Below are 23,043 nucleotides of genomic sequence, written 5' to 3' on the forward strand. Positions count from 1 at the left end.
AAGTCGGTGTTTGAACCGGAGGAGGAGAAAAATAAAAAATGCCGAATCCGTGAAAAACGTGCACATTTTTTTTTTTTTTTACATCTTCCACGCGGTGCATCGTTCACCTCGCGCGGGCGCAGAGGCCGATTGAGGGGTAAGTGTTGCGCGGGAAAAAAACACGGCTTCATATATATAAAGAAAAAAACAACCAACGAGGGTTTTCCATCAATGGGGGCCGAGAGATCTTTGTGTAGCTCCGGGCTAGCTCCGGGGTTAGCTCATGATGCTAACCTTCGATGCTACTCTAACGAGCTCCTGCAGCGGCGACAGTTTACTCTCATTGTACTCCTAATGTACTTATAAATACACACTGGGAGTATTTGTAACTCGTGCAGCTCTGTGTGTTGAGCTGTTTTGTTGTTTTTGTTTACCATTTTGCGGTTTTCCTACTTCCGTTTTACCCCCTTTCTCTCTTCGCAGGAGGAGGAGGAGGGTTGATGCTAACGCTAGCTCGATGCTAACGCTAGCTCGGCCGTGTGTCTTGACTCTCTTTCACCTCCGTGTCCTCAAATGCTTATTTTAAAATAAAACCATGAATGTTGTTGACGAGTTAACGCGCGTCTTGTTTATTTTCAAAATAATAACGACACGTACCCGCAGCGTGTAGCTGTTACCAGCGGGCTGTGTGCTAGGTTCTGTTTTGTGGGGCTAAAAAAAAAAAAAAAAGAGATGCTAGCCCCGTTAGCTCCGTTAGCATTGGGGGGAAAATGGCTCTCTGCTCGATAGAAAGCCATTTTCCAAATGAAACGGGGGGTCTCAGTGAGAGTGTGTCCGGAGGCTGTAGGTGTCGTCTCTGGACTCTCTTCAGGAGGAAACACACCATTACACACTGGGCTTTATTTATAGTTTATTTAAAGTAAACCCCCGTTTATCTGCCCCCCCCACCCCCACCCCCCGGTTCACCAGTAAATGTCGGAGGAGATCTCCCCGCTTTTGTCCGGATAAAACATCCTGCTGGAGGGTTGAGACCTCCGGGAGAGAAGAAGAGAGACGGGCCAAGGTCACGTGGGTTAGGGTCTAAATATGGAGCAAGTTTATTAAAATGTACAAATAAATATATATAAATGTTAGTTTAACGAAGCTCCGATCAAAACAACGGCTCCATGTGTGAATCCACCTACAGCTGCGTGATCTGCGTGATTGTTGTTGTTTAGTAAATAAAACAGTTTTTCTCTTTTTGTTTGTTTGTTGTAAACTGGTTTGTTTACATTAAACCGGAGAGGACGCGTTTTGATTGGCTGCTGTCTTCTTCATTCAAATCTGACGCTTTTAATCTGTTAAACATATTACACCTTAAAAAAAAAATCAGATTAAAACTTTATGTTATTAAAAATGTATCATGTTTTTATTCATAAAAACAGTTAAAATATTTAATTTATTCATTCATTAATTTACTAACATTTTATGTCTCATTTAATACTTCAATGAGGAGTAAATACACAGTATCATAGTATACATATAGAATACACAGTAAACCTATTGTAGTAATGTTTATAGTGAGTACACAGCTGGAGGTATAAATACTGTTTAGCAGTACAACAAACAGTACAAATACGCAAAAAAAACTCAATTTTCTACAGGAAACACAAAAAACACACCGATGAGAAAGTACATTATATATTCATCCTTTATGCAAATGTTTTATTGCAAATGTAGAATATTGTGAAAATAGCAACACGTGCTGTAAATAATAAACATTGTTTTAATTAACAGTTATTAGCTCCAATAATTCAGTTTGTTCAGTCAAATAATAACTAATTATTATTAATAACTGTTTATTTCACATATTTAGTGTTTTAATTAATATTTAACATTTGAAGATGACAACAAGTGGTGGTTTGGAGTCTGAGTGCTGGTCTGGATGATGCCTCTACATTCTTCAGACTGGTTGTTTGGTTTTTCGATGCCCTGGTTCAGCTCTGCTCCTTCTGTTTAACATCATATTGTAACAATAATAGTTATTTCTGTAGTGTGTGTGTGTGTGTGTTGATGATGATGAAGAGCAGCTACATGAACTACAATCTCTACTTTGATTAAAAACTAAATATGATTTTTATTTTGACACAAAATGCAGAAATAAGCATAAAGAATGATTTCACTCCAAAATAAAGATTCATATAATTATTTATTAATGTAATATTTATTTAGTTTGTTGTCCTTCAGGGTTTTTAATGAATAGTTCATGAGTGACATCACTATAGATGATGATTTCATAATAAGGTATTGATCATCATCATCAAAGATACATTATTGTGTTTTTTCTTCATAAAAACACAATGAAATAATAGATTATATTTATTATCTTTACTGATCTTAGAGCTCGTATTATGAAGTTAAACAACTCATACTTCATCTCTAATATCTATTTTATATTCATGCGAAAACATCTCCTTCAAACTACTGGATTTATTAAAGTTTATCACCAAAACCACATTTTACAGATTACATGTGAACACATCATGATAACATCATAATTTAACTATTAAAAGTTATATTTCTACCTAAAAAATAAACTATGAAGTCTTTTAAACAGATGTAGTTTGTTTAATACGAGTAAAAAGAGATTTAATAACGATGAGCTGGCTTCTATTCATCAATCTGCTGATTAATTAATAACTTTACTTTAAATATTATTGCTGTTTGAGAGCAGCTGAGGTTTAATAAACGGTTTAATTAATTATTCACTAATTCTGTTTTTATATAAAAACATCAAACATTCACCGTTTCCTACTTTTTAAATTTAGTTTGTATTTGCTGCTTTTTTCTGTTTAATATCAGTGAAATTAATATTTTGGGGATTTAGATTAATCAGTAAGAACAAGAATCATTAGTTGCAATGTTTATGTTCTATTTCCAACATCAACATTTAAACTATGTTAACATTAAGACAACAAAACCTGGACTAGTTTTCTACTTCCTGTATTTATAAACAATGACATCATTGATATACATTTAGTTTTAGAGTCTAAATAAAAGGTTGAATAAATCCTGTGCTGTAGAGTGAGGTCTTATTTTGTCATCAGTTTTTATGAATACTTAAATCTATAAAATAAAATGACCATCACGAGTTCCCAAAAATCCAACGATATTCAATTTAAAACGATGTAGAAGAAGAACAAATAAAGTATCACCAAAGATCCGTCAACTGTCCAAATGGTTAAATAATCTTTCATACTTCTAGATCGTTTAAAGATTGTAGAATTGTGTCTCGGCTTAAAAAGCTTCAAGTAATCGGATAATTTTGATTATTTAAGCGCGTTTAAATGAGCCGTCAGTGAATATTATTAATTTAAAGTGTTACGTTGACCCTTTAAATGACCTCCCTGTCTCCTCTTCTTCGTGTCTCCACAGTGATACCTCATTGGCTGGTGTGACCCCGCAGGCCCGCCTCCTCCCAAGGTGGGCCCTGATTGGCCGGACCTCGCTCTGGGGAGAGAATGGCCGCCCTCAGCTGAAGAGCTAAGCTCCCTAATGTCACTGTTCATTGCTTTTGTTGTGAACCGTGATTTCCCGCCGCCAGATTTGCTTTAGAGTACTATGGCAATGCATGATATGAGTCGAGCCAAGGGTTTCCCCTGTAAAGAGTGTGATATGGTTTGTCCGAGTACTCCAAGTCTCCTAGAACATATGAAAGCACATTATCAGCAGGAAGAGAACGGTCGCTTCGAGTGTGAACAGTGTGGTCGTATTTACAAGCACGCAGCTAGCTTAGCCAATCATAAGAAGTCTCACGAGGTGGGTTCGTTCCAGTGCCCCGTTTGTACCCGTACGTTGCCCAACGCCGTCGCGTTGAAGAACCATTTACGTATTCATACATTGTCCCCTAGTAGCGCTCACGCAGAGGAAGAGAGCGAAGAGGTGCCCGAAGAGGCGGGCCACGACGAGAGGGACTACGGTCTCGCCCAAGACCTGTCGGACGGGTTTGGGCGCCCTCATTTGAATAATAGTGGTATGGGACATAGTGTCCTACAAAGCCACGAGACACACGACCACGGGAAAAAAGGCTCCCCCGAATCCGACGACGCCTGGGACAGGCCCTTCAAGTGCGACCAGTGTGACCGGACCTACCGGCACCACGGCAGCCTGGTGAATCACAAGAAGTGTCACCAGCAAGGAACTTTCAAGTGCTCCGTGTGTTTTAAACAATTCAGCAACCTGGCTGCCTTAAACAGCCACGAGAGAACTCACTCGAAGTTCAAGACCCCCGGGGCGACCATGGTGAGCAGCGGCAGCAGCAGCAGCCTCCACGGTTCGGAGCGCGGCGGCGGCACGCAGTCGTCCCAGAGCGACGACACGGCCTCGTGCTTCTGCCACCTGTGCCAGATAGCGCTGCCCAATAAAACGGACTTTCAGGAGCACATCCTGCTGCACAACGCGGCGGCGCCCTCCCTCGGCCTGCCGCGCAGCTTCCCGGGGATCATGCCCCACAATCTGAGCGCGGTTCGTGCCACGGCGTACCCCCCCACTCTGGGTGACCCTCTGCCGCTGCCGCCCCTGCCCAGTGACAAAAGAGGTCCCTACGACCCCATAATGGGCCCTCCGGTCAACAATCCCATCTACACATGCGCATACTGTGGCGCAGGACACCCAGATCTGGAGACCTTGAAAGTCCACTATCTGACCCATGATCCCCACCCGGGCTCTCATGGCCAGGACAGCTCCCTCCTCAACTCGGACACGCTAAGCTCCGGTTCACAGGGCTCGGTGTCTTCCCCATCCGGAGGCCGTGTGCCCCAGGCCAACTCTCCAGACGATGGAGAGCGCCGCTTTAAGTGTGGGGAATGCGGCAAAAGCTATCGGCACGCAGGAAGCCTGGTCAACCACAAACGCTGCCATCAGACGGGCCACTACCAGTGCACTATCTGCTGTAAGCAATACCCTCACCTGGCAGCGCTTCACAGCCACCTACGAAGTCACAAGGGGCGCGGCTCCAACCAGTCGATCAATAACGACAGCAATGATTGGCTGTCTCCGGAGCCGCTGACTCTGGACTCCCAGCAGAGCTACGTCCAGGAGGGCAGCGGTGCAACCACTCCAATTTCCCTGCCAGGGAATCTAGGGGATGCCGCCCACTTTGTACCGGATGGTGGCCACAGCAGTGGGCTGGACTCTCTCGAGTTCCACGATCGCTTCGACGGCAGCTCACTTTCTCAGAGCAACTCTGCCCACCGTCAGGCCGACAGACACGTGTGCGCAGACTGTGGCGAGATGTACGGAGACGTATCCGGCATCAAGTCGCACATGTGTCCCCGTCGCGGCCAGCAGTCGCAACCGCAGCAGAGCACCATGTCCAATGGTTTCATGGGCAGCATGAACTACCACAGCTCCAGTGGAACCTCGCTGCCCACCGGGAGCTCCAGCAGCCTGAAAGAAGGCAGCAGCCAACGACAATACTCCCAGAGCGGAGGCAAGAGAATGGGTAGCAATGACAAAGAGGACGACGATGACGGTGAAGTGTATCAGTGTTCGGTGTGCGGCAACCACTACGCAAGTCTCAGGGCCCTCAGAAGCCACTTGCGTAGCCATGCCAATAACCCGACGGGGCCAGGACCCTCCAGCCTAGAGCAGGAGTGGAGGATGATCTGCTCCACCTGTGGCCAGAGCTTCTCCAGGAAGCAGGACCTCCTGAATCACCAGTTAGTCCACGGTCCCCAAAGGCCGGACGGCCAGCAACAGGGTATCGTAGGCAGCTCGGCTAATGGCAATGACAAGATGGACGGACGCAACCACATCTGTGTTGACTGTGGCATGTTTTTTGCTGACCGCCACCACTTGATCACCCACCTGTGCCCCGGTAAGAATCGGGGAAGCTCCCTGAGCAAGCAGGGCCTGAACGGAGCCAAAGGGATGTCCGGAGGAGACGGTGTCGGAGGCGGGGTTGCCGGAGGAAGCCGCGATGTTGGCGGCGATGGCCGTAGGCCTATGGTCGACCAAAGCGATAAGCCTCACAAGTGCGACCAATGCGGTCGAGGATACAGACACCCCTGCTCACTCCTTAACCACAAGAAGTCCCACAAGACCGGTGTTTTCCGCTGCTTGGTGTGTCAGAAACGCTACTACAATCTGCTGGCTCTCAAGAACCACCAAAGGACCCACTTTGATCTCAAGAGGTAGGTCCCTGATTCTGTCCATTGTTTTTGTATTTCATTTGGGTTTTAAAGTTGGCTGGTTTAAGTTTGTGTTGAAAGACGAGAGAAGATGTGTAGCGTCACATGTGAACCGCAGATTAATTACAGTTTAACCGTAACCATCACAGTGTGAAATAAAGTTTTACTGACGATCGTTATAGTTCAATAATCAGTAAAGGTATACTTATATCTATGTTGAGCGAACTTCATGTAGATTTCATGACAATCAAGGTTTCAAATTCCTCATTTATTTGTGATTTTTTTGAGCTTGCTGTAGAGGCTGATGGCTTACAAGATTTGATGATAACTTCCAGGGTAGACGTTCAAAATTTTGACTGCAGACTTGTTGGTCTTCAGTTGATCATTAGAACGTTGTACCAGGACTGCTAGCCTTTTTATTAGGAGTTTCACTTCTGGGTCATAATGCATAAAGTAATATCCTCAACAAAGGGTCGTGTTTAATTCCACCGTTGCCCTGATATTGGTTGAAGTTTAGAAATGTCACGTATTTACCGAGATTCTGTTATGTTTCCTTCATCTCTTCCCATCCCTGCTGCAGGCACAAGTGTGAAGAGTGCGGCAAGGCGTTCAAGATCCAAAAGCAGCTGATCAACCACCTCCGTCTCCACGAGGAGCACCGAGCCAAAGGCCTCGTTCGGACCGGCCCCAACGGTTCCCGCTTCCAGCAGCCCGGCCCGTCTCAAATGCAGACTATGAGGGGCGAGTCCTCAAAGAGTCATGTGATGAAATACAGCCATCAAGGTTTCAAGAAGCCCTACTCTTCAGCTGGAACCTCGAGGCCCCAGAAGTTTGACCCAGCTGAGACCGGACGGCGGCCTTTTGCCTGTGAGGAATGTGGCAAGACATACCGGCACGCAGGCAGCCTGGCCAATCACAAGAACCTTCACAAAATTGGGGAGTACCACTGCAACGTTTGCAACTCGACATACCCCAACCGGCTGGCCATGAAGAACCACCTACGTCTCCACTTCGCCCAGAAGAAGCACAACTGCCAAGAATGTGGCAAGGGCTTCCGCACCCAGAGGCAGCTAGCTACCCACACTACAGCCGGCCTGTGCAAGGGGCCGCAGGGCCCCGGGGTCCAGATGCATTTTGAGTGCGACGGCTGCTGCGAAGGCTTCACCACGGCGGACGAGCTTGCGGCCCACGACTGCCCGGCCCAGCACCTGCCTTCGTCCTCCACCACCACCAACAGCTCCGCCAACATCAGCATGGAGAGGAGCTCGGTGGACCTGGACTCCGACGAGAGGCCCTACGCGTGCGACCTGTGCAGCTGCGCCTACAAACACGCCAGCTCCCTGCTGAACCACAAGCACACCCACAAGACGGGCAACTTCCGGTGCAACTTCTGCGACAAGCCGTACACCAACTACATGGCGCTGCGCAACCACATGCGCATCCACACCCAGCGGAAGAAGCACATCTGCCACACGTGTGGGAAGGCCTTCCGGCTGGCCAGGTTCCTTCGGAACCACCAGAAGGTCCATGAGGAGGGCGCCACCCCCTTCGGCTGCCCCACCTGCGGGAAGAGCTTCCAGGGGAGATCCGGTCTAGCCAGGCACCGCTGCGGGGACAACCAGGTAGGCATGGAAGTGAGGAGGAAGGCCACTGCACCCGCCGGAGAGGGCGACGAGTGTCGGTACACGTGAGTTCTCGTCAGTTGTTTGTGATTCTACGAAGTTGGAAAAAAAAGTAGTGAAGATAAATTTAGGTCTCTACGTGTCTATTACAGGTATATGATCTCCAATCCGGCTTCCTTGGGACCATACGCGTGCCGGAATTCGGATTTTTCTGAAGTTTGGACAAATTGAATTAGTGGAGAGACCAGATAAGTCAAACCCGTTTGCTTTCAGTTAGCATATGTCACACATTTTTGGTTTTGTTAGGCTTCCTACATGTTTTAGATGTTTTGTTTTCATGCTTTGTTTTGACACAGATCTGATTGAAGTATTTTGTGTGTAGCATATTAGCTAAATCTCAGTACTGATGTTGTTTGTTCCTTTGCTCTTGTTATGATTTTTGACTGTAGTCTTTGTTTGTGTTTGTTTCTTTCGGACAGTTATTAGTCAATGTAGTTATATGATGGGGGCTCTTGCATTTTTGATGTGTTGGCAAACTAAAAATCACAGGAAAGATCAGGAAGTATTTGGAGCTAGCTGCACTGCACATGTCTAGAGGGTGATGTTCTCAACAGGTAAAGGATGCTTTGCTACAGTCTGACATGGTTGAGGTTCTTTGGGTTTGATGGATCTTTCATCATTACATTCAGTATTCATTAGTAACCAGCCAAAAGAAGGCGGTGACAGACGGTCTTTGAAATTTGTTTCCGGATGTAAAAGCAGTAGTTTGGAGCTTGTGTCCATCTGTGTGCAGTGCAGGGAGCAGCAGATACCTCCCAGCATGAACTCCCAGTAGTTTGTCCACAGGTTGTCCACCCCCCCCCCCCCTCCCCCCTAGCAGTCTTCTCCCCTATGACCTGTGTAGAAGTCATAACTTTAAATGGTACACCACTTTGTAGCAAGTCTTCTTTGAAAGCTTTAAGCCGGATTTCAGATCATATACCTGTATGTACAACATCTTAGATGTTAAAGTATTTCAATAATTCTAAAGTAAAAGTGGTAAACCAGTAAGTGAGATAAACGTGGACAGAGCAGTGACAACAAAACTACCATCTTCAGTTACTAATCTCCTTTTTTCTCCCCCCCCCTGTTGTTCCTCGTCTTGTCTCTGCACAGATGTGATCAGTGCGGTCGCTCCTACCGCCACGCCAGCTCCCTCCTCAATCACAAGAACACCCACACCGTCGGCATCTACCACTGCGCCGTGTGCCTCAAGACCTACTCCAACCTGCTCGCCCTGAAGAACCACCGCCGCATCCACTCGGAGACGCGCCGTCACCGTTGCCACGACTGCGGCAAGGCCTTCCGTGTTTCCTCCCAGCTTTACAACCACCGACGCGTCCACCAGAAGCAGAGGGAGCTGACCTGCCGGTCCTGCCAGCGAGCTTTTCCCACGCAGGCCAGCTTCAGGCTCCACATGGAGATCACCCACGGCCAGACGCCACAGCCCCGCCAGCCCAGACCCCAGCAGCCCCGAGCCGGGGGCTCCCAGGAGCTGGGCTGGGGGTCCGGCCTGGACCTCACTTTGATGCAAGAGCAAGGACTCAACCCGAGCGGCGTGGGCAAAGCCCGCGGCCGCGGCGAGGTCATCAAACCCCACGTGTGCGATCAGTGCGGCCGGTCTTACCGCCACGCCAGCTCCCTGCTCAACCACAAGAACAGCCACAAGACCGGGACCTACTTCTGCAACTCCTGCCAGAAGGAGTTCCCCAACCTCATGTCCCTCAAGAACCACCGGCGGATCCACACCGAGCCCAAACGCTACCAGTGCCCCGACTGCGGAAAGTCCTTCCGCGTCTCCACCCAACTCGTCTGCCACCGCCGCATCCACACCAAGGAGAAGCCGTTCTCCTGTCAGCAGTGCGACAAGCGCTTCTCGTCCCGGTCCAACCTGAGGCACCACATGAAGGTGCACTGGAGCGGCTCCACGGCGCCCCCCCCCATGGCGCCCAACTTCCTGGGTATGCCCGGCGGCGCCTTCATATAACCTAAGGGATGAGGGGGGGAGTGGGAGGGAGGGGTGTGTGTGTGGGGGGGTGGGGGGGGCGAGACATGGGGGGGTGCAGTCACATGCCAAGGTTTCTGGAAGTGCCAAAAAAGTAGCTCTTCCTCCTGCTCACCCTCCTCTTCCTCACTTTGTTCCATGTGTGGCTGCAGTGTGTGTGTGTGTGTGTGTGTGTGTGTGTGTGTGTGTGTGTGTGTGTGTGTGTGTGTGTGTGTGTGTGAAGGAGACTTCCTGTGTGACAGACTCACTAAACAGGAGGCAGGACACAAAATGGACGCCACACACACACACACACACACACACACCCACACACGCTTCCCTGACCTCCCTCCATGGACGTCCCCACGAGGCTCTGGTTGTAGAAGTGTCCCACATAGACTGACGTGGACCCTAGACGTGGTTCACTACACCTGCCTTACTTCCTGCTGCATGTTTATGAGCCTCACAGTCAGCTGGAACCAGACCGGTTCTGACCGACCCGACTCGTATGGACCGATGAGTCCTGTGGTTTGTAGACTGAGCTGCTGTGAGGGTCGACATCGTTGGGGAAGTCCGTGTGTTTTGGGTTTTTTGTCCATTTCAAACCCCGGGAGCTGATTGGTGCTGCGGTCTGTCTCCCCGCCTCCATCCCAGGCCTGCTGGTGTTTCTTCTCGTGGCCTTCGTCACAATGTTTTTAAACCCGAGTTCTGACCCGAGTCAGTCCAAAGTGTTTTATTTGAGACCATGTGGGTGCAGAGCTGGAGGAGGCCGAGAGCTTTGGTTTGTGTTTCCTTTTGTCTTTGTGTGGTTTAGACGGGACTGTGTGTGTGTGTGTGTGTGTGTGTGTGTGTGTGTGTGTGTGTGTGTGTGTGTGTGTGTGTGTGTGTGTGTGTGTGTGTGTGTGTGTGTGTCCGTCCTCGTTCACACACAGATTCTTTTCCTCCAGAACGTCGTGAAGTAAACGACCAGAACTCAAAGACCTCTTACTGTCTTTTCACCACTTGGTCTTCATCAGCAGTACGTTGATGTTGACTTCATATTTTGGTGGTTGTTGACGTCTCGTCACCATGGTAACGCACCACCAAAGTCTCCTGTCTTTTGTTCTGGAGCTTTCAGCTGTAAAAGACAGTCAGTGGACCTTGAGTTTTGGACTCTTCTGTCACTCGGTTGTGAATACAATTATTTGAGACAATAAAAAAATGAAATATCGCTACGTCGGCTCATATTTTAAACGCGTACAGATGTCTTAAAGAGACAGAACCACTCATGGAGGATAATTAGCATAATGTTTATTTAGTCAACGTCTCCGTTGAGTCGACCACGAAGCCATCTTGTTTGTCAATGTTCAAAACGAGTTAGCCCGTCTCCAATACCCGTCTCCGTTGCTCGTCTCAGTTGCTCATCCCCATCTCCGTTGCTCGTCTCCGTTGCTCGTCTCCGTTGCTCCTCCCTGTCTCCATTGCTAGTCTCCGTTGCTCCTCCTCGTCTCCGTTGCTCGTCTCCGTTGCTGGTCTCTGTTGCTGGTCTCTGTGTGTGATCGAGGGCTGCGTCCCGTCCTTAAAGGAGGAAGAAGCACAAAGAAACGTAACGTTGTTCATCGTTGGATCTTTTATTGTAATCGTACTTCTGATATTTTATAAGAAGGAAAAAAGACGACAGATCATTGTAGTAATGCATTTATTTATATTCTGATTATTAACACTTGTAATGGACGGCGCTAGTCTTTAGGATGTGTGAGTTTAGAGCTGTGTTGATGTAGACACCCCCCCCCCCCCTTACCCACAATGCCCCTGTTCTGTGGAGATGATGGACTCTGAAGATGTAAGAACTGTACGATGGAAAGTGTTTTCTTGCCTTTTACTAAGTGATGTTGTGACGGTCTTTCTCAGTCGAGCATTCCCATCATGCCTCTCTTCCATATTTATCTCTCTACCCCCCCCACCCCACCCCCCCGCCCCACCCCCCCACCCACATCACTTCCTGTTTCACAAACTCACATTGAAAAGGGACGACTCAGTGTTCCTCCTGTTTATCTGGAGAGCATTCAGTCCTCTTCATCTGAACCTTTTTATGTTTTTTATGGTAACCTCTTGTATTTATTGGTGTTATTATTTTGTTTTTTTCTTTATATTTAATTGCGTTTTTTGACTATTTGGAATCCTCTGTGTGTGTGTTTAAAAACACAGTTGTCAGCGTTTTCAGGAGCACCGGTGCTAGTTAAAAAATAAAATAAAAGTCAAAGCCGTGCAGTGAACCGTCAAGTGCTGTAGGAGTCGATGTGATCTAGAACACAGAAATAATAACTGTACATTCTCTATTTTTATTTCTGCATCTTCCTCCTCCTCCACGTCTCATTTGGGTTTCCTGACACGTTTCCTGCATTTCAAGTAGTTTTTAGAGGAGAAGAAGAAGAAAAAGATTTGGTTTTGGAACAACTATAACCCCTTTTTTTGTTTTAACGTTTTGTTTCCATGCATATATATGTAATGCTTACTATACACTTTTATAAACTATGTTTTGATAATTCATTTCTTAACAGAAAAACTTGTCCATATACTATAACCCTTACTGCTGAGTACTGAAAATAAATAGCTGAAAAAAACACAGTGGAGGTCAGTGTGTTCAATCATTTACACTCATGGGTCGGTTTATTAGGAACACCTGTACGATCTGATGAAGCTATATATATATATATATATATATATATATATATATATAATGTGACACACACACACACACACACACACTTTAACTTATAGTCTGCAGTCTAACATCATACACTTAAGTATCCCATAGAAACATTACAATGAACATTGTACTGGAGAAAAAGGATTTTAAGAGCCAAAATCAGCTTATTAAGAGAAATTAGAAGATTCGATCTAATTGCAAAATGTTTCTTTTTTCTTTCACGATAATGACTGTAATGTTGAATTAACTCTGACTGTGTGAAACAGGTCAAAGGCATGACAAAGGTTTTGAGACAGCGGTTGTGTTGGATTGCATTAAACTGTACAGGTGTTCCTAATAAAGTGATCGCAGTTTGTAAATCTGACAGGAAACATAAGCTTTGAGCTCCTCCCACAACGAGATATGGAGGATTTAAAGCGCCTGACGGAAAAGACAAAGTGAAACACGAATCACGTTCTTATATTAATTCATAAAATAGTCATAGTATAGCATGTCGTAAAAAGTCAAAGTATAGTTTGTCAAAAAAAGTCATAGTATAGTATGTAATAAAAAGTCATAGTATAGTACATCAAAAAAGTCATAGTGTAGCATGTTGAAAAAAGTCATAGTATAATGTCGAAGAAGTTATAGTATGTCGAAAGAATTATAGTATAGTGTGTAATAGAGTGATAGTATAGTATGTCGTAAAAAGTCAAAGTATAGTAGGTCGAAAAAATTCATAGTATAGTATGTAATAAAAAGTCATAGTATGTAATAAAAATTCATAGTATAGTATGTAATAAAAAGTCATAGTATGTAATAAAAATTCATAGTATAGTATGTAATAAAAAGTCATAGTATGTAATAAAAAGTCATAGTATAGTATGTAATAAAAAGTCATAGTATGTAATAAAAAGTCATAGTATAGTATGTAATAAAAATTCATAGTATAGTATGTAATAAAAAGTCATAGTATGTAATAAAAAGTCATAGTATAGCATTAAGTCATAGTATAGTACGTCGAAAAAAGTCATAGTATAGTATGTAATAAAAAGTCAGTATAATGTCGAAGAAGTTATAGTATGTCGAAAAAATTAAGTATAGTGTGTAATAGAGTGATAGTATAACATGTCGAAAAAGTCATAGTATAGTATGTTGAAAAAGTTATAGGGTACATCCCAAGTCTCTTATTTGTCGTTTCCTCGCTCCTCGCTTGAACAGGAAGTTGTTCTGCTCCTCCATATTGACGGCCGCCCAAAGCTCTTATTTATGCTCTGAGGAGCGAGGAGAGAGGAGGGATGAGGGATCTCTGAGGAGCCATGAGCGAGGACGCACGAGAACATACTTCCAGGAAGTGTTTTAACGGCGGACACGCCCCCTCATTGTTCATCTGTTATGTGATTGGACGCTGCAGCTGATCGGACTAACTGACTGACTGACTGAGTTTAACACCAGAGTGAAGACAGATCAGATTAATGTGAACAGACAAACTTCTCAAAAGTCTCTGCAGCCGTTAAAGCCGACTGACAGCTGATCATCAGAAACAGACGTCGCTTCACGTGACGCAACTGAGGAAAGGACGTCTCATATCTCTTAAAAAATATTTCCTTGTTTCCTCTCTCCTCGCAAGGAAACCATGCGAGGAGAGAGGAAACAAGGAAATACAACACAAGGAAAGGACACAAGTGAGGGAAACGGGGATGCAATTAAGAGACTTGGGATGTACCCATAGTATATTATGATATAAAGAGTCATAGTTTAGTATTTCACAAAAAGTCATAACATCACTGAATAGAATGTTGTGAAAACTACATAAAACTTCATAGTGTAGTGTGTCACAACAGGTTATATACTTTGTCATATAAATGTCATAAAAATCTCATAGCATAGTACGTTGTCAAACGTACTATGCTATGAGATTTTTATATCGTACAAACATTAAAAAATCATAGTATAATATTTCATACAAAGTTGTAGTACAGTATGTCTTAAAATACCATGGTATGGAATGTCGTAAAAGTCTTAAAACTCATAGTATAGTAAGTATTAAAAAATGAAAATAATAAAATAAAAATGTTCTCATCTAATATTACAATCCTGAGATCTGAATGACGAATGATTGACTTTATAAACAATAATAACTTGACTTGGTGTTTGTCTCTTCTCAGATCTGAGTCCGGTGGGTTCGACCAGCAGCTCCAAAGACTTCGCCTGCAATCAGTGCGGCCGGTCTTACCGCCACGCCAGCTCCCTGCTCAACCACAAAAACAGCCACAAGACCGGGACCTACTTCTGCAACTCCTGCCAGAAGGAGTTCCCCAACCTCATGTCCCTCAAGAACCACCGGCGGATCCACACCGAGCCCAAACGCTACCAGTGCCCCGACTGCGGAAAGTCCTTCCGAGTGTCCGCGGCGCTCATCTGCCACCGCCGCATCCACACCAAGGAGAAGCCGTTCTCCTGCCAACAGTGTGACAAGAGCTTCTCATCCCGGTCCAACCTGAGGCACCACATGAAGGTGCACTGGAGGAGTCCGCCGCCACCACCGCCGCCGTCCAGACGGACATCGTCCGCCTTTCTCGCCGTCCCGTCCAGAATGTTCTTCTGAAACACCGACCTCGATGTTCTGGGCCTTGAGTTCTAATTACCATTACGTTTAAATGATGGAAATATTCCACCTGAAAACCAACAATCTGAATTTATCTGCTATTAAACTTCACAGAGTTGTGAAGAGTTATTTCAGAAAAAACGACGCCCATGGTGCATTTTACTAACAAACATCAGAGAGCTTCAAATTGTTCTTTGTTTCGCTGACAGCCAGTTAAATGTAGAGATTGTTTTCACAACTTGTTTTATTAGTTATTTCAACGACAGTGACACCCATTGAGCAGAAGAACGAGTGAGAAAGAGTGAGAGCGGCTGCTCAGCACGCTAACCCAGTAGCACAAAGACTTACCCAGTAACGTTAGCAAAAAGGCTAACTAATAACGTTAGCAAAAAGGCCAACCCAGTAACTGAAGCAAAAAAGCTAACCCAACAAAGTTAGCAAAAGTGCTAACCACTAATGTTACAACCAGTAATGTTAGCATAAATGCTGACGAGGAACGTACACACAAAGGCTAACTAGTAACGTTAGCACAAAAGTTAACAAATAGTTTTAGCAAAAAGGCTAATCAGTAATGTTAGCAAAATGGCTTACCCAGGAACGTTGAGATAAAGGCTAACCCAATAAGGTTAACACAAAGGCTAACCATTAATGTTAGCATAAAAGCTAACCAGTAACGTTAGCCAAATGGCTAACCCAGGAACGTTGGCGTGAGAAGAAGTGGATGTATAGATGTAACTGCTGCGTTCAGGAACTTCTCCAATATGTTGAGATGAACTTCAGAGGAACGTAAAAGGTTCAGATGTGCAGGTGATGTGTTCAGGGTCAGAGCAGAAACTAGACTCTTCACAGCATCTGACCAACTGTAAAGTATTAAAGTGGAGGAAGACTGACAAAGGCTAACCCTGCACCGTTACCATAAAGGCGAACCCAGTTCCGTTAGCACAAAGGCTAACCCAGTAACGAGGAAGATGCTGAAGACGAACTAACCTACAGAACGTCAAAGAGGACAAACACGAAGAAATTCAGTGTTTTTAAACTGCAGACGATAAAAACTGTCTTTTCTCCTTCTTCTTCTTCTTCTTCTTCTTCTTCTTCTTCTTCTTCTTTGACAGGAAGTCCTTCTCTTCCTCTGAAGATGGTGTTTAATAAAGTATTCCATCTTAAGTGATTTAAGGTGGACGGACACCACAGAATCAAGTGTTCAGTTCATCATGGTTTAGTTTGACCAGGTTTTATTTTGATTGTGATTATTATCATCATAAGTGTTTTAAAATATAAATATGAAATAAAAAATATGTTCATATTCTATTTTATTTAATCTTAAAAGTTTTAATGATTCAATGTTTGTAGAACACTGTATGAATTGTGACATTAATAAAGTAATCATGAGATAATGTGTAACAATTATGAGAAACATAATTAGATAATATCTATATTATGATTTACTCTTTTATTTCCATCCTGTAATTATGAGTTAATCCCTCATTATATGAATTCTGAAACATTTTCATGATACTGAGTTATGATTTATTTTAATTCTGAGTTATAGTCTGTTATAAAATGAGAAACTTTCTTATTATTATCGATAACATTTCATAATTATGAGAAATTAATTGTCACTTTCTTTCGTTTATTGTGAGATGCTTAATAATTAGGATAAAATGTATCAATGACAAACTCATAATTAAGACTCAATATTTAACAGTATGATGATGAGCTGAATCGGAGCTTCTGATTGGTTTGTTGTGTTTCTACGGAGGACAAAGCTGCCCGTCTTCTGTTATATGTTTTATATAACATGTTATATGTTAGATAGTTAAAGTGAAGACCAGTAAAGTTTTAGAGAGTGATGATGATGATGGTGGAAGGGGTTAGAGTTACATGTGTTGATCATATTTTATAAATATATAAAATAAAATTGATGTTTTGTGGCTCAAAAGTGAAGCTGCAGTCGTTGTGGCGGCCATTTTGTGTCCCGTCCTTAAAAAAACTACATTTCTACCGTTTCCATCGATTGTTTTGTCGTAATAATGAGATTCTAAAAAAACCACATCTCATAATTATGATAAAAACGTTTCATATTTACTAGAAAAACATGTTGTCATAATGAATTATTAATTATTAGATACAGAAATAAAAAAACATTTGTATGGTTATTCTTACAATATTGTATTTTGTAGTGGTGGAAGAAGTACACGGATATTTTACTTCACTAAAAGTACTCATACCTTTGTGTAGAAATACTGTTACAGGTAAAAGTACAAAAGTATTAGCATCACAATAAAAGTAGAACAAATATACATTATAATTATTGATACATTAATGTGTTCATCACTCATTTGAATGATTTTTTATAAACTGTAATACATCATTTATTAGTGCATTATATTTAAAGCTGATGTATTTGATTGCCTCCACACGACTCTCAACATGGCGGCAGTGAGCAGCGCTGTCAGTGTTTACCTGAGGGGGGGGGCCTGAGTGTCACCATGGCGACGCCCGCTTTGATTTAATCAGATAAGTTACATTAGAGATTCAGACGGTTCACTTTGATTTGGGGATGCAAAATGATGCTGTTTGGTTTGATGATGTCACAATGACCTCATCACCTGTGTGATATCTGTTGATGAGTTTTGTTTTCTTCTTTATATGTTTATGTGTTTCTAATAAAATGTCAAATTCATGAACTCTGAAGTTTTTATTCTGACAGAAAAAAAAACACATTTGAATACTCAGACGTGGATTCATCCGCTGCTGAAAATAGTCCCCAACCGATGCTAAATAATTTAAAATAATATAAAAAACTATATAATAATAATATTTATTACAGGTCAGGTTTACAAAATACTTGTTTTATCCAGAATATTAATTGGTTCTTTCATCACTTACATGAAAAAGATGTTAAAATGTAAAACTTCAACAGCAGAATCATTAAATACATTCATCTTCTCATTTTTAACACAATGTTTGAAAAAAGTCATAATATAGCATGTAATAAAAAGTCATAGTATAGTACGTCAAAAAAAGTAGTAGTATAGTATGTCGAAAAAAGACATAGTATAGTATGTCGAAAAAAGTCAAAGTATAGTGTCAAAAAAAATCATAGTATAGTATGTCGAAATTAGTCATAGTATAGTATGTCGAAAAAGTCATAGTATAGTATGTCGTAAAAAGTCATTAAAAAAGTCGTAGTATAGTATGTCGAAAAAAGTCATTAAAAAAGTCATATTATAGTATGTTGTAAAAAGTCATTGAAAAAGTCATAGTATAGTATGTCGAAAAAAGTTATAGTATAGTATGTAATAAAAAGTCATAGCATAGTATGTCGAAAAGTCATAGTATAGTATGTCAAAAAAAGTCATTAAAAAAGTCATAGTATAGTATGTTGTAAAAAGTCATTAAAAAAGTCATATTATAGTATGTTGTAAAAAGTCATGAAAAAAGTCATAGTATAGCATGTCGAAAAAAGTCATGAAAAAAGTCATAGTATAGTATGTCAAAAAAAGTAATTAAAAAAGTTATAGCATAGTATGTCAAAAAAAGTAATTAAAAAAGTTATAGTATAGCATGTCGAAAAAAGTCATAGTATAATATGTCGAAAAAAGTCATAGTATAGCATGTCGTAAAAAAAGTCATTGTATAGTATGTTCTGTTATAAAAGTCAATTAGCAATGAAAGTCATTCACACTTTCAAAGAAATTCATTCTCTGATAGAACCAGCTTCAGGATGTATTACGTTTGTCTTGTCATGTACAAGAACAACCAGGGATCGAACTGCTGATCTTGTGAAGGAAAGACCCTGAGTCTACTTCTGTGCCACTGAAGAGTCACAGAACATGGGGTTCTAAAAAGAGACTTAATAGTCATAGTATAGCATGTCGAAAAAAGTCATAGTATAGCATGTCGAAAAAAGTCATAGTATAGTATGTTGAAAAAGTCATAATATAGTATGTCAAAAAAAGTCATTAAAAAGTCATAGTATAGTATGTCGAAAAAAGTCATAGTATAGTACATCAAAAAAAGTCATAGTATAGCATGTCGAAAAAAGTCATAGTATAGTATGTCAAAAAAAGTCATTAAAAAGTCATAGTATAGTATGTCGAAAAAAGTCATAGTATAGTATGTCGAAGAAAGTCATTAAAAAAGTCATAGTATAGTATGACGAAAAAAGTAATTAAAAAAGTCATAGTATAGCATGTCAAAAAAAGTCATAGTATATGTCGAAAAAAGTCATAGTATAGTATGTCGAAAAAAGTCATAGTATAGCATGTCGAAAAAAGTATTTAAAAAAGTCATAGTATAGTATGTTCTGTTATAAAAGCCAATTAGCAATGAAAGTCATTCACACTTTCAAAGAAATTCATTCTCTGATAGAACCAGCTTCAGGATGTATTACGTTTGTCTTGTCATGTACAAGAACAACCAGGGATCGAACTGCTGATCTTGTGAAAGAAAGACCCTGAGTCTACTTCTGTGCCACTGAAGAGTCACAGAACATGGGGTTCTAAAAAGAGACTTAATAGTCATAGTATAGCATGTCGAAAAAAGTCATAGTATAGCATGTCGAAAAAAGTCATAGTATAGCATGTCAAAAAAAGTCATTAAAAAAGTCATAGTATAGCATGTCAAAAAAATAATTAAAAAAGTCATAGTATAGTATGTCGAAAAAAGTCAGAGTACATAATGTCGTAAAAAGTCGTAGTATAGTATGTTCTGTTATAAAAGCCAGTTTGCAATGAAAGTCATTCACACTTTCAAAGAAATTCATTCTCTGATAGAACCAGCTTCAGGATGTATTACATTTGTCTTGTCATGTACAAGAACAACCAGGGATCGAACTGCTGATCTTGTGAAGGAAAGACCCTGAGTCTACTTCTGTGCCACTGAAGAGTCACAGAACATGGGGTTCTAAAAAGAGACTTAAAAGTCATAGTATAGCATGTCGAAAAAAGTCATAGTATATAGCATGTCGAAGAAATTCATTAAAAAAGTCATAGTATAGCATGTCGAAAAAAGTCATTAAAAAAGTTATAGTATAGCATGTTGAAAAAAGTCATTAAAAAAGTCATAGTATAGCGTGTTGAAAAAAGTCATTAAAAAAGTCATAGTGTAGCATGTCGAAGAAAGTCATAGTATAGTATGTCGAAAAAAGTCAGAGAACATAATGTTGTAAAAAGTCATTGTATAGTATGTTCTGTTATAAAAGCCAGTTTGCAATGAAAGTCATTCACACTTTCAAAAAAAAACAAGTCTCTGAAGGAACCAGCTTCAGGATGTATTACGTTTGTCTTGTCATGTACAAGAACAACCAGGGATTGAACTGCTGATCTTGTGAAGGAAAGACCCTGAGTCTACTTCTGTGCCACTGAAGAGTCACAGAACATGGGGTTCTAAAAAGAGACTTAATAGTCATAGTATAGCATGTCGAAAAAAGTCATAGTATTAGATGTAATAAAAAGTCATAGTATAGTATGTTGAAAAATCATAGTATAGTTTGTCGAAAAAAGTCATAAAAAATTCATAGTGTAGCATGTTGAAAAAAGTCATAATATAGCATGTCAAAAAAAGTCATAGTATAGTATGTCGTAAAAAGTCATTAAAAAAGTCATAGTATAGCATGTCGAAAAAAGTCATAGTATAGTATGTCGAAAAAAGTCATAGTATAATATGTCGAAAAAAGTCATAGTATAGCATGTCGAAAAAAGTAATTAAAAAAGTCATAGTATAGTATGTCGAAAAAAGTCATAGTATAGTATGTCAAAAAAAGTCATTAAAAAGTCATAATATAGCATGTCAAAAAAAGTCATAGTATAGTATGTCGAAAAAAGTCATAGTATAGTATGTCGTAAAAAGTCATTAAAAAAGTCATAGTATAGTATGTCGAAAAAAGTCATAGTATAGTATGTCGAAAAAAGTCATTAAAAAGTCATAATATAGCATGTCGAAAAAAGTCATAGTATAAAATGTCGAAAAAAGTCATAGTATAGCATGTCGAAAAAAGTCATAGTATAAAATGTCGAAAAAAGTCATAGTATAGCATGTCGAAAAAAGTCATAGTATAAAATGTCGAAAAAAGTCATAGTATAGCATGTCGAAAAAAGTAATTAAAAAAGTCATAGTATAGTATGTCAAAAAAGTAATTTAAAAAGTCATAGTATAGCATGTCGAAAAAAGTCATAGTATAGCATGTCGAAAAAAGTCATAGTATAATATGTCGATAAAAGTCATAGTATAATATGTCGAAAAAAGTATTTAAAAAAGTCATAGTATAGCATGTCAAAAAAAGTATTTAAAAAAGTCATAGTATAGTATGTTATGTGATAAAAGCCAATTAGCAATGAAAGTCATTCACACTTTCAAAGAAATTCATTCTCTGATGGAACCAGCTTCAGGATGTATTACGTTTGTCTTGTCATGTACAAGAACAACCAGGGATCGAACTGCTGATCTTGTGAAGGAAAGACCCTGAGTCTACTTCTGTGCCACTGAAGAGTCACAGAACATGGGGTTCTAAAAAGAGACTTAATAGTCATAGTATAGCATGTCGAAAAAAGTCATAGTATAGCATGTCGAAAAAAGTCATTAAAAAAGTCATAGTATAGCATGTCGGAAAAAGTCATAGTATAGTATGTCAAAAAAAGTCATAGTATTAGATGTAATAAAAAGTCATAGTATAGTATGTTGAAAAAGTCATAGTGTAGTTTGTCGAAAAAAGTCATAAAAAAGTCATAGTATAGCATGTTGAAAAAAGTCATAATATAGCATGTCGAAAAAAGTCATAGTATAGTATGTTGAAAAAAGTCATAGTATAGTATGTCGAAAAAAGTCATAGTATAGTATGTCAAAAAAAGTCATAGTATAGTATGTCGTAAAAAGTCATTAAAAAAGTCATAGTATAGCATGTTGAAAAAAGTCATAGCATAGTATGTCAAAAAAAGTCATAGTATAGCATGTCGAAAAAAGTCATAGTATAGTATGTCAAAAAAAGTCATAGTATAGCATGTCGAAGAAAGTCATTAAAAAAGTCATAGTATAATATGTCGAAAAAAGTCAGAGTACATAATGTCGTAAAAAGTCATAGTACAGTATGTTCTGTTATAAAAGCCAATTAGCAATGAAAGTCATTCACACTTTCAAAGAAACTCATTCTCTGATGGAACCAGCTTCAGGATGTATTACGTTTGTCTTGTCATGTACAAGAACAACCAGGGATCGAACTGCTGATCTTGTGAAGGAAAGACCCTGAGTCTACTTCTGTGCCACTGAAGAGTCACAGAACATGGGGTTCTAAAAAGAGACTTAATAGTCATAGTATAGCATGTCGAAAAAAGTCATAGTATTAGATGTAATAAAAAGTCATAGTATAGTATGTTGAAAAAGTCATAGTATAGTTTGTCGAAAAAAGTCATAAAAAAGTCATAGTATAGCATGTTGAAAAAAGTCATAATATAGCATGTCGAAAAAAGTCATAGTATAGTATGTTGAAAAAACTCATAGTATAGTATGTCGAAAAAAGTCATAGTATAGTATGTCGAAAAAAGTCATTAAAAAGTCATAATATAGCATGTCGAAAAAAGTCATAGTATAGTATGTCGAAAAAAGTCATAGTATAGTATGTCGTAAAAAGTCATTAAAAAAGTCATAGTATAGTATGTCGAAAAAAGTCATAGTATAGTATGTCGAAAAAAGTCATTAAAAAGTCATAATATAGCATGTCGAAAAAAGTCATAGTATAGTATGTCGAAAAAAGTCATAGTATAGTATGTCGAAAAAGTTATAGTATGTCAAAAAAATTATAGTATAGTGTGTAATAGAGTCATAGTATAGTATGTCATAAAAATGTATTAAAAAAGTCATAGTATAGTATGTCGAAAAAAGTCATAGTATAGTACGTTCGAAAAAATTAATTAAAAAAGTCATAGTATAGTATGTCGAAAAAAGTCAGAGTACATAATGTCGTAAAAAGTCGTAGT

At 40.6% G+C, this 23,043-nt stretch overlaps 1 protein-coding gene across 1 annotated transcript in view; it reads left to right on the forward strand.

Moving 5' to 3' along the window:
- The window catches only part of si:dkey-89b17.4 (zinc finger protein 91), a 17,817-nt gene extending 64 nt beyond the window's left edge, over positions 1-17,753 (forward strand). The window contains exons 1-5 of the mRNA XM_068725623.1: positions 1-136; positions 3,394-6,152; positions 6,730-7,836; positions 8,927-9,771; positions 14,631-17,753. The exon at positions 1-136 is cut by the window's left edge and continues 64 nt beyond it. Coding sequence (XP_068581724.1) covers positions 3,580-6,152; positions 6,730-7,836; positions 8,927-9,771; positions 14,631-15,070 — 4,965 coding nt within the window. The 5' untranslated portion in view covers positions 1-136; positions 3,394-3,579 and the 3' untranslated portion in view covers positions 15,071-17,753. The remainder of the gene's footprint in view (positions 137-3,393; positions 6,153-6,729; positions 7,837-8,926; positions 9,772-14,630) is intronic.
- Positions 17,754-23,043: the final 5,290 nt, after the last annotated feature.

This window comes from Cebidichthys violaceus, unplaced genomic scaffold (genome assembly GCF_023349555.1).
Source record: "Cebidichthys violaceus isolate CVI_PGR_0920_01 unplaced genomic scaffold, fCebVio1.0.p SCAF_36, whole genome shotgun sequence".
Classification (NCBI taxonomy): domain Eukaryota; kingdom Metazoa; phylum Chordata; class Actinopteri; order Perciformes; family Stichaeidae; genus Cebidichthys; species Cebidichthys violaceus.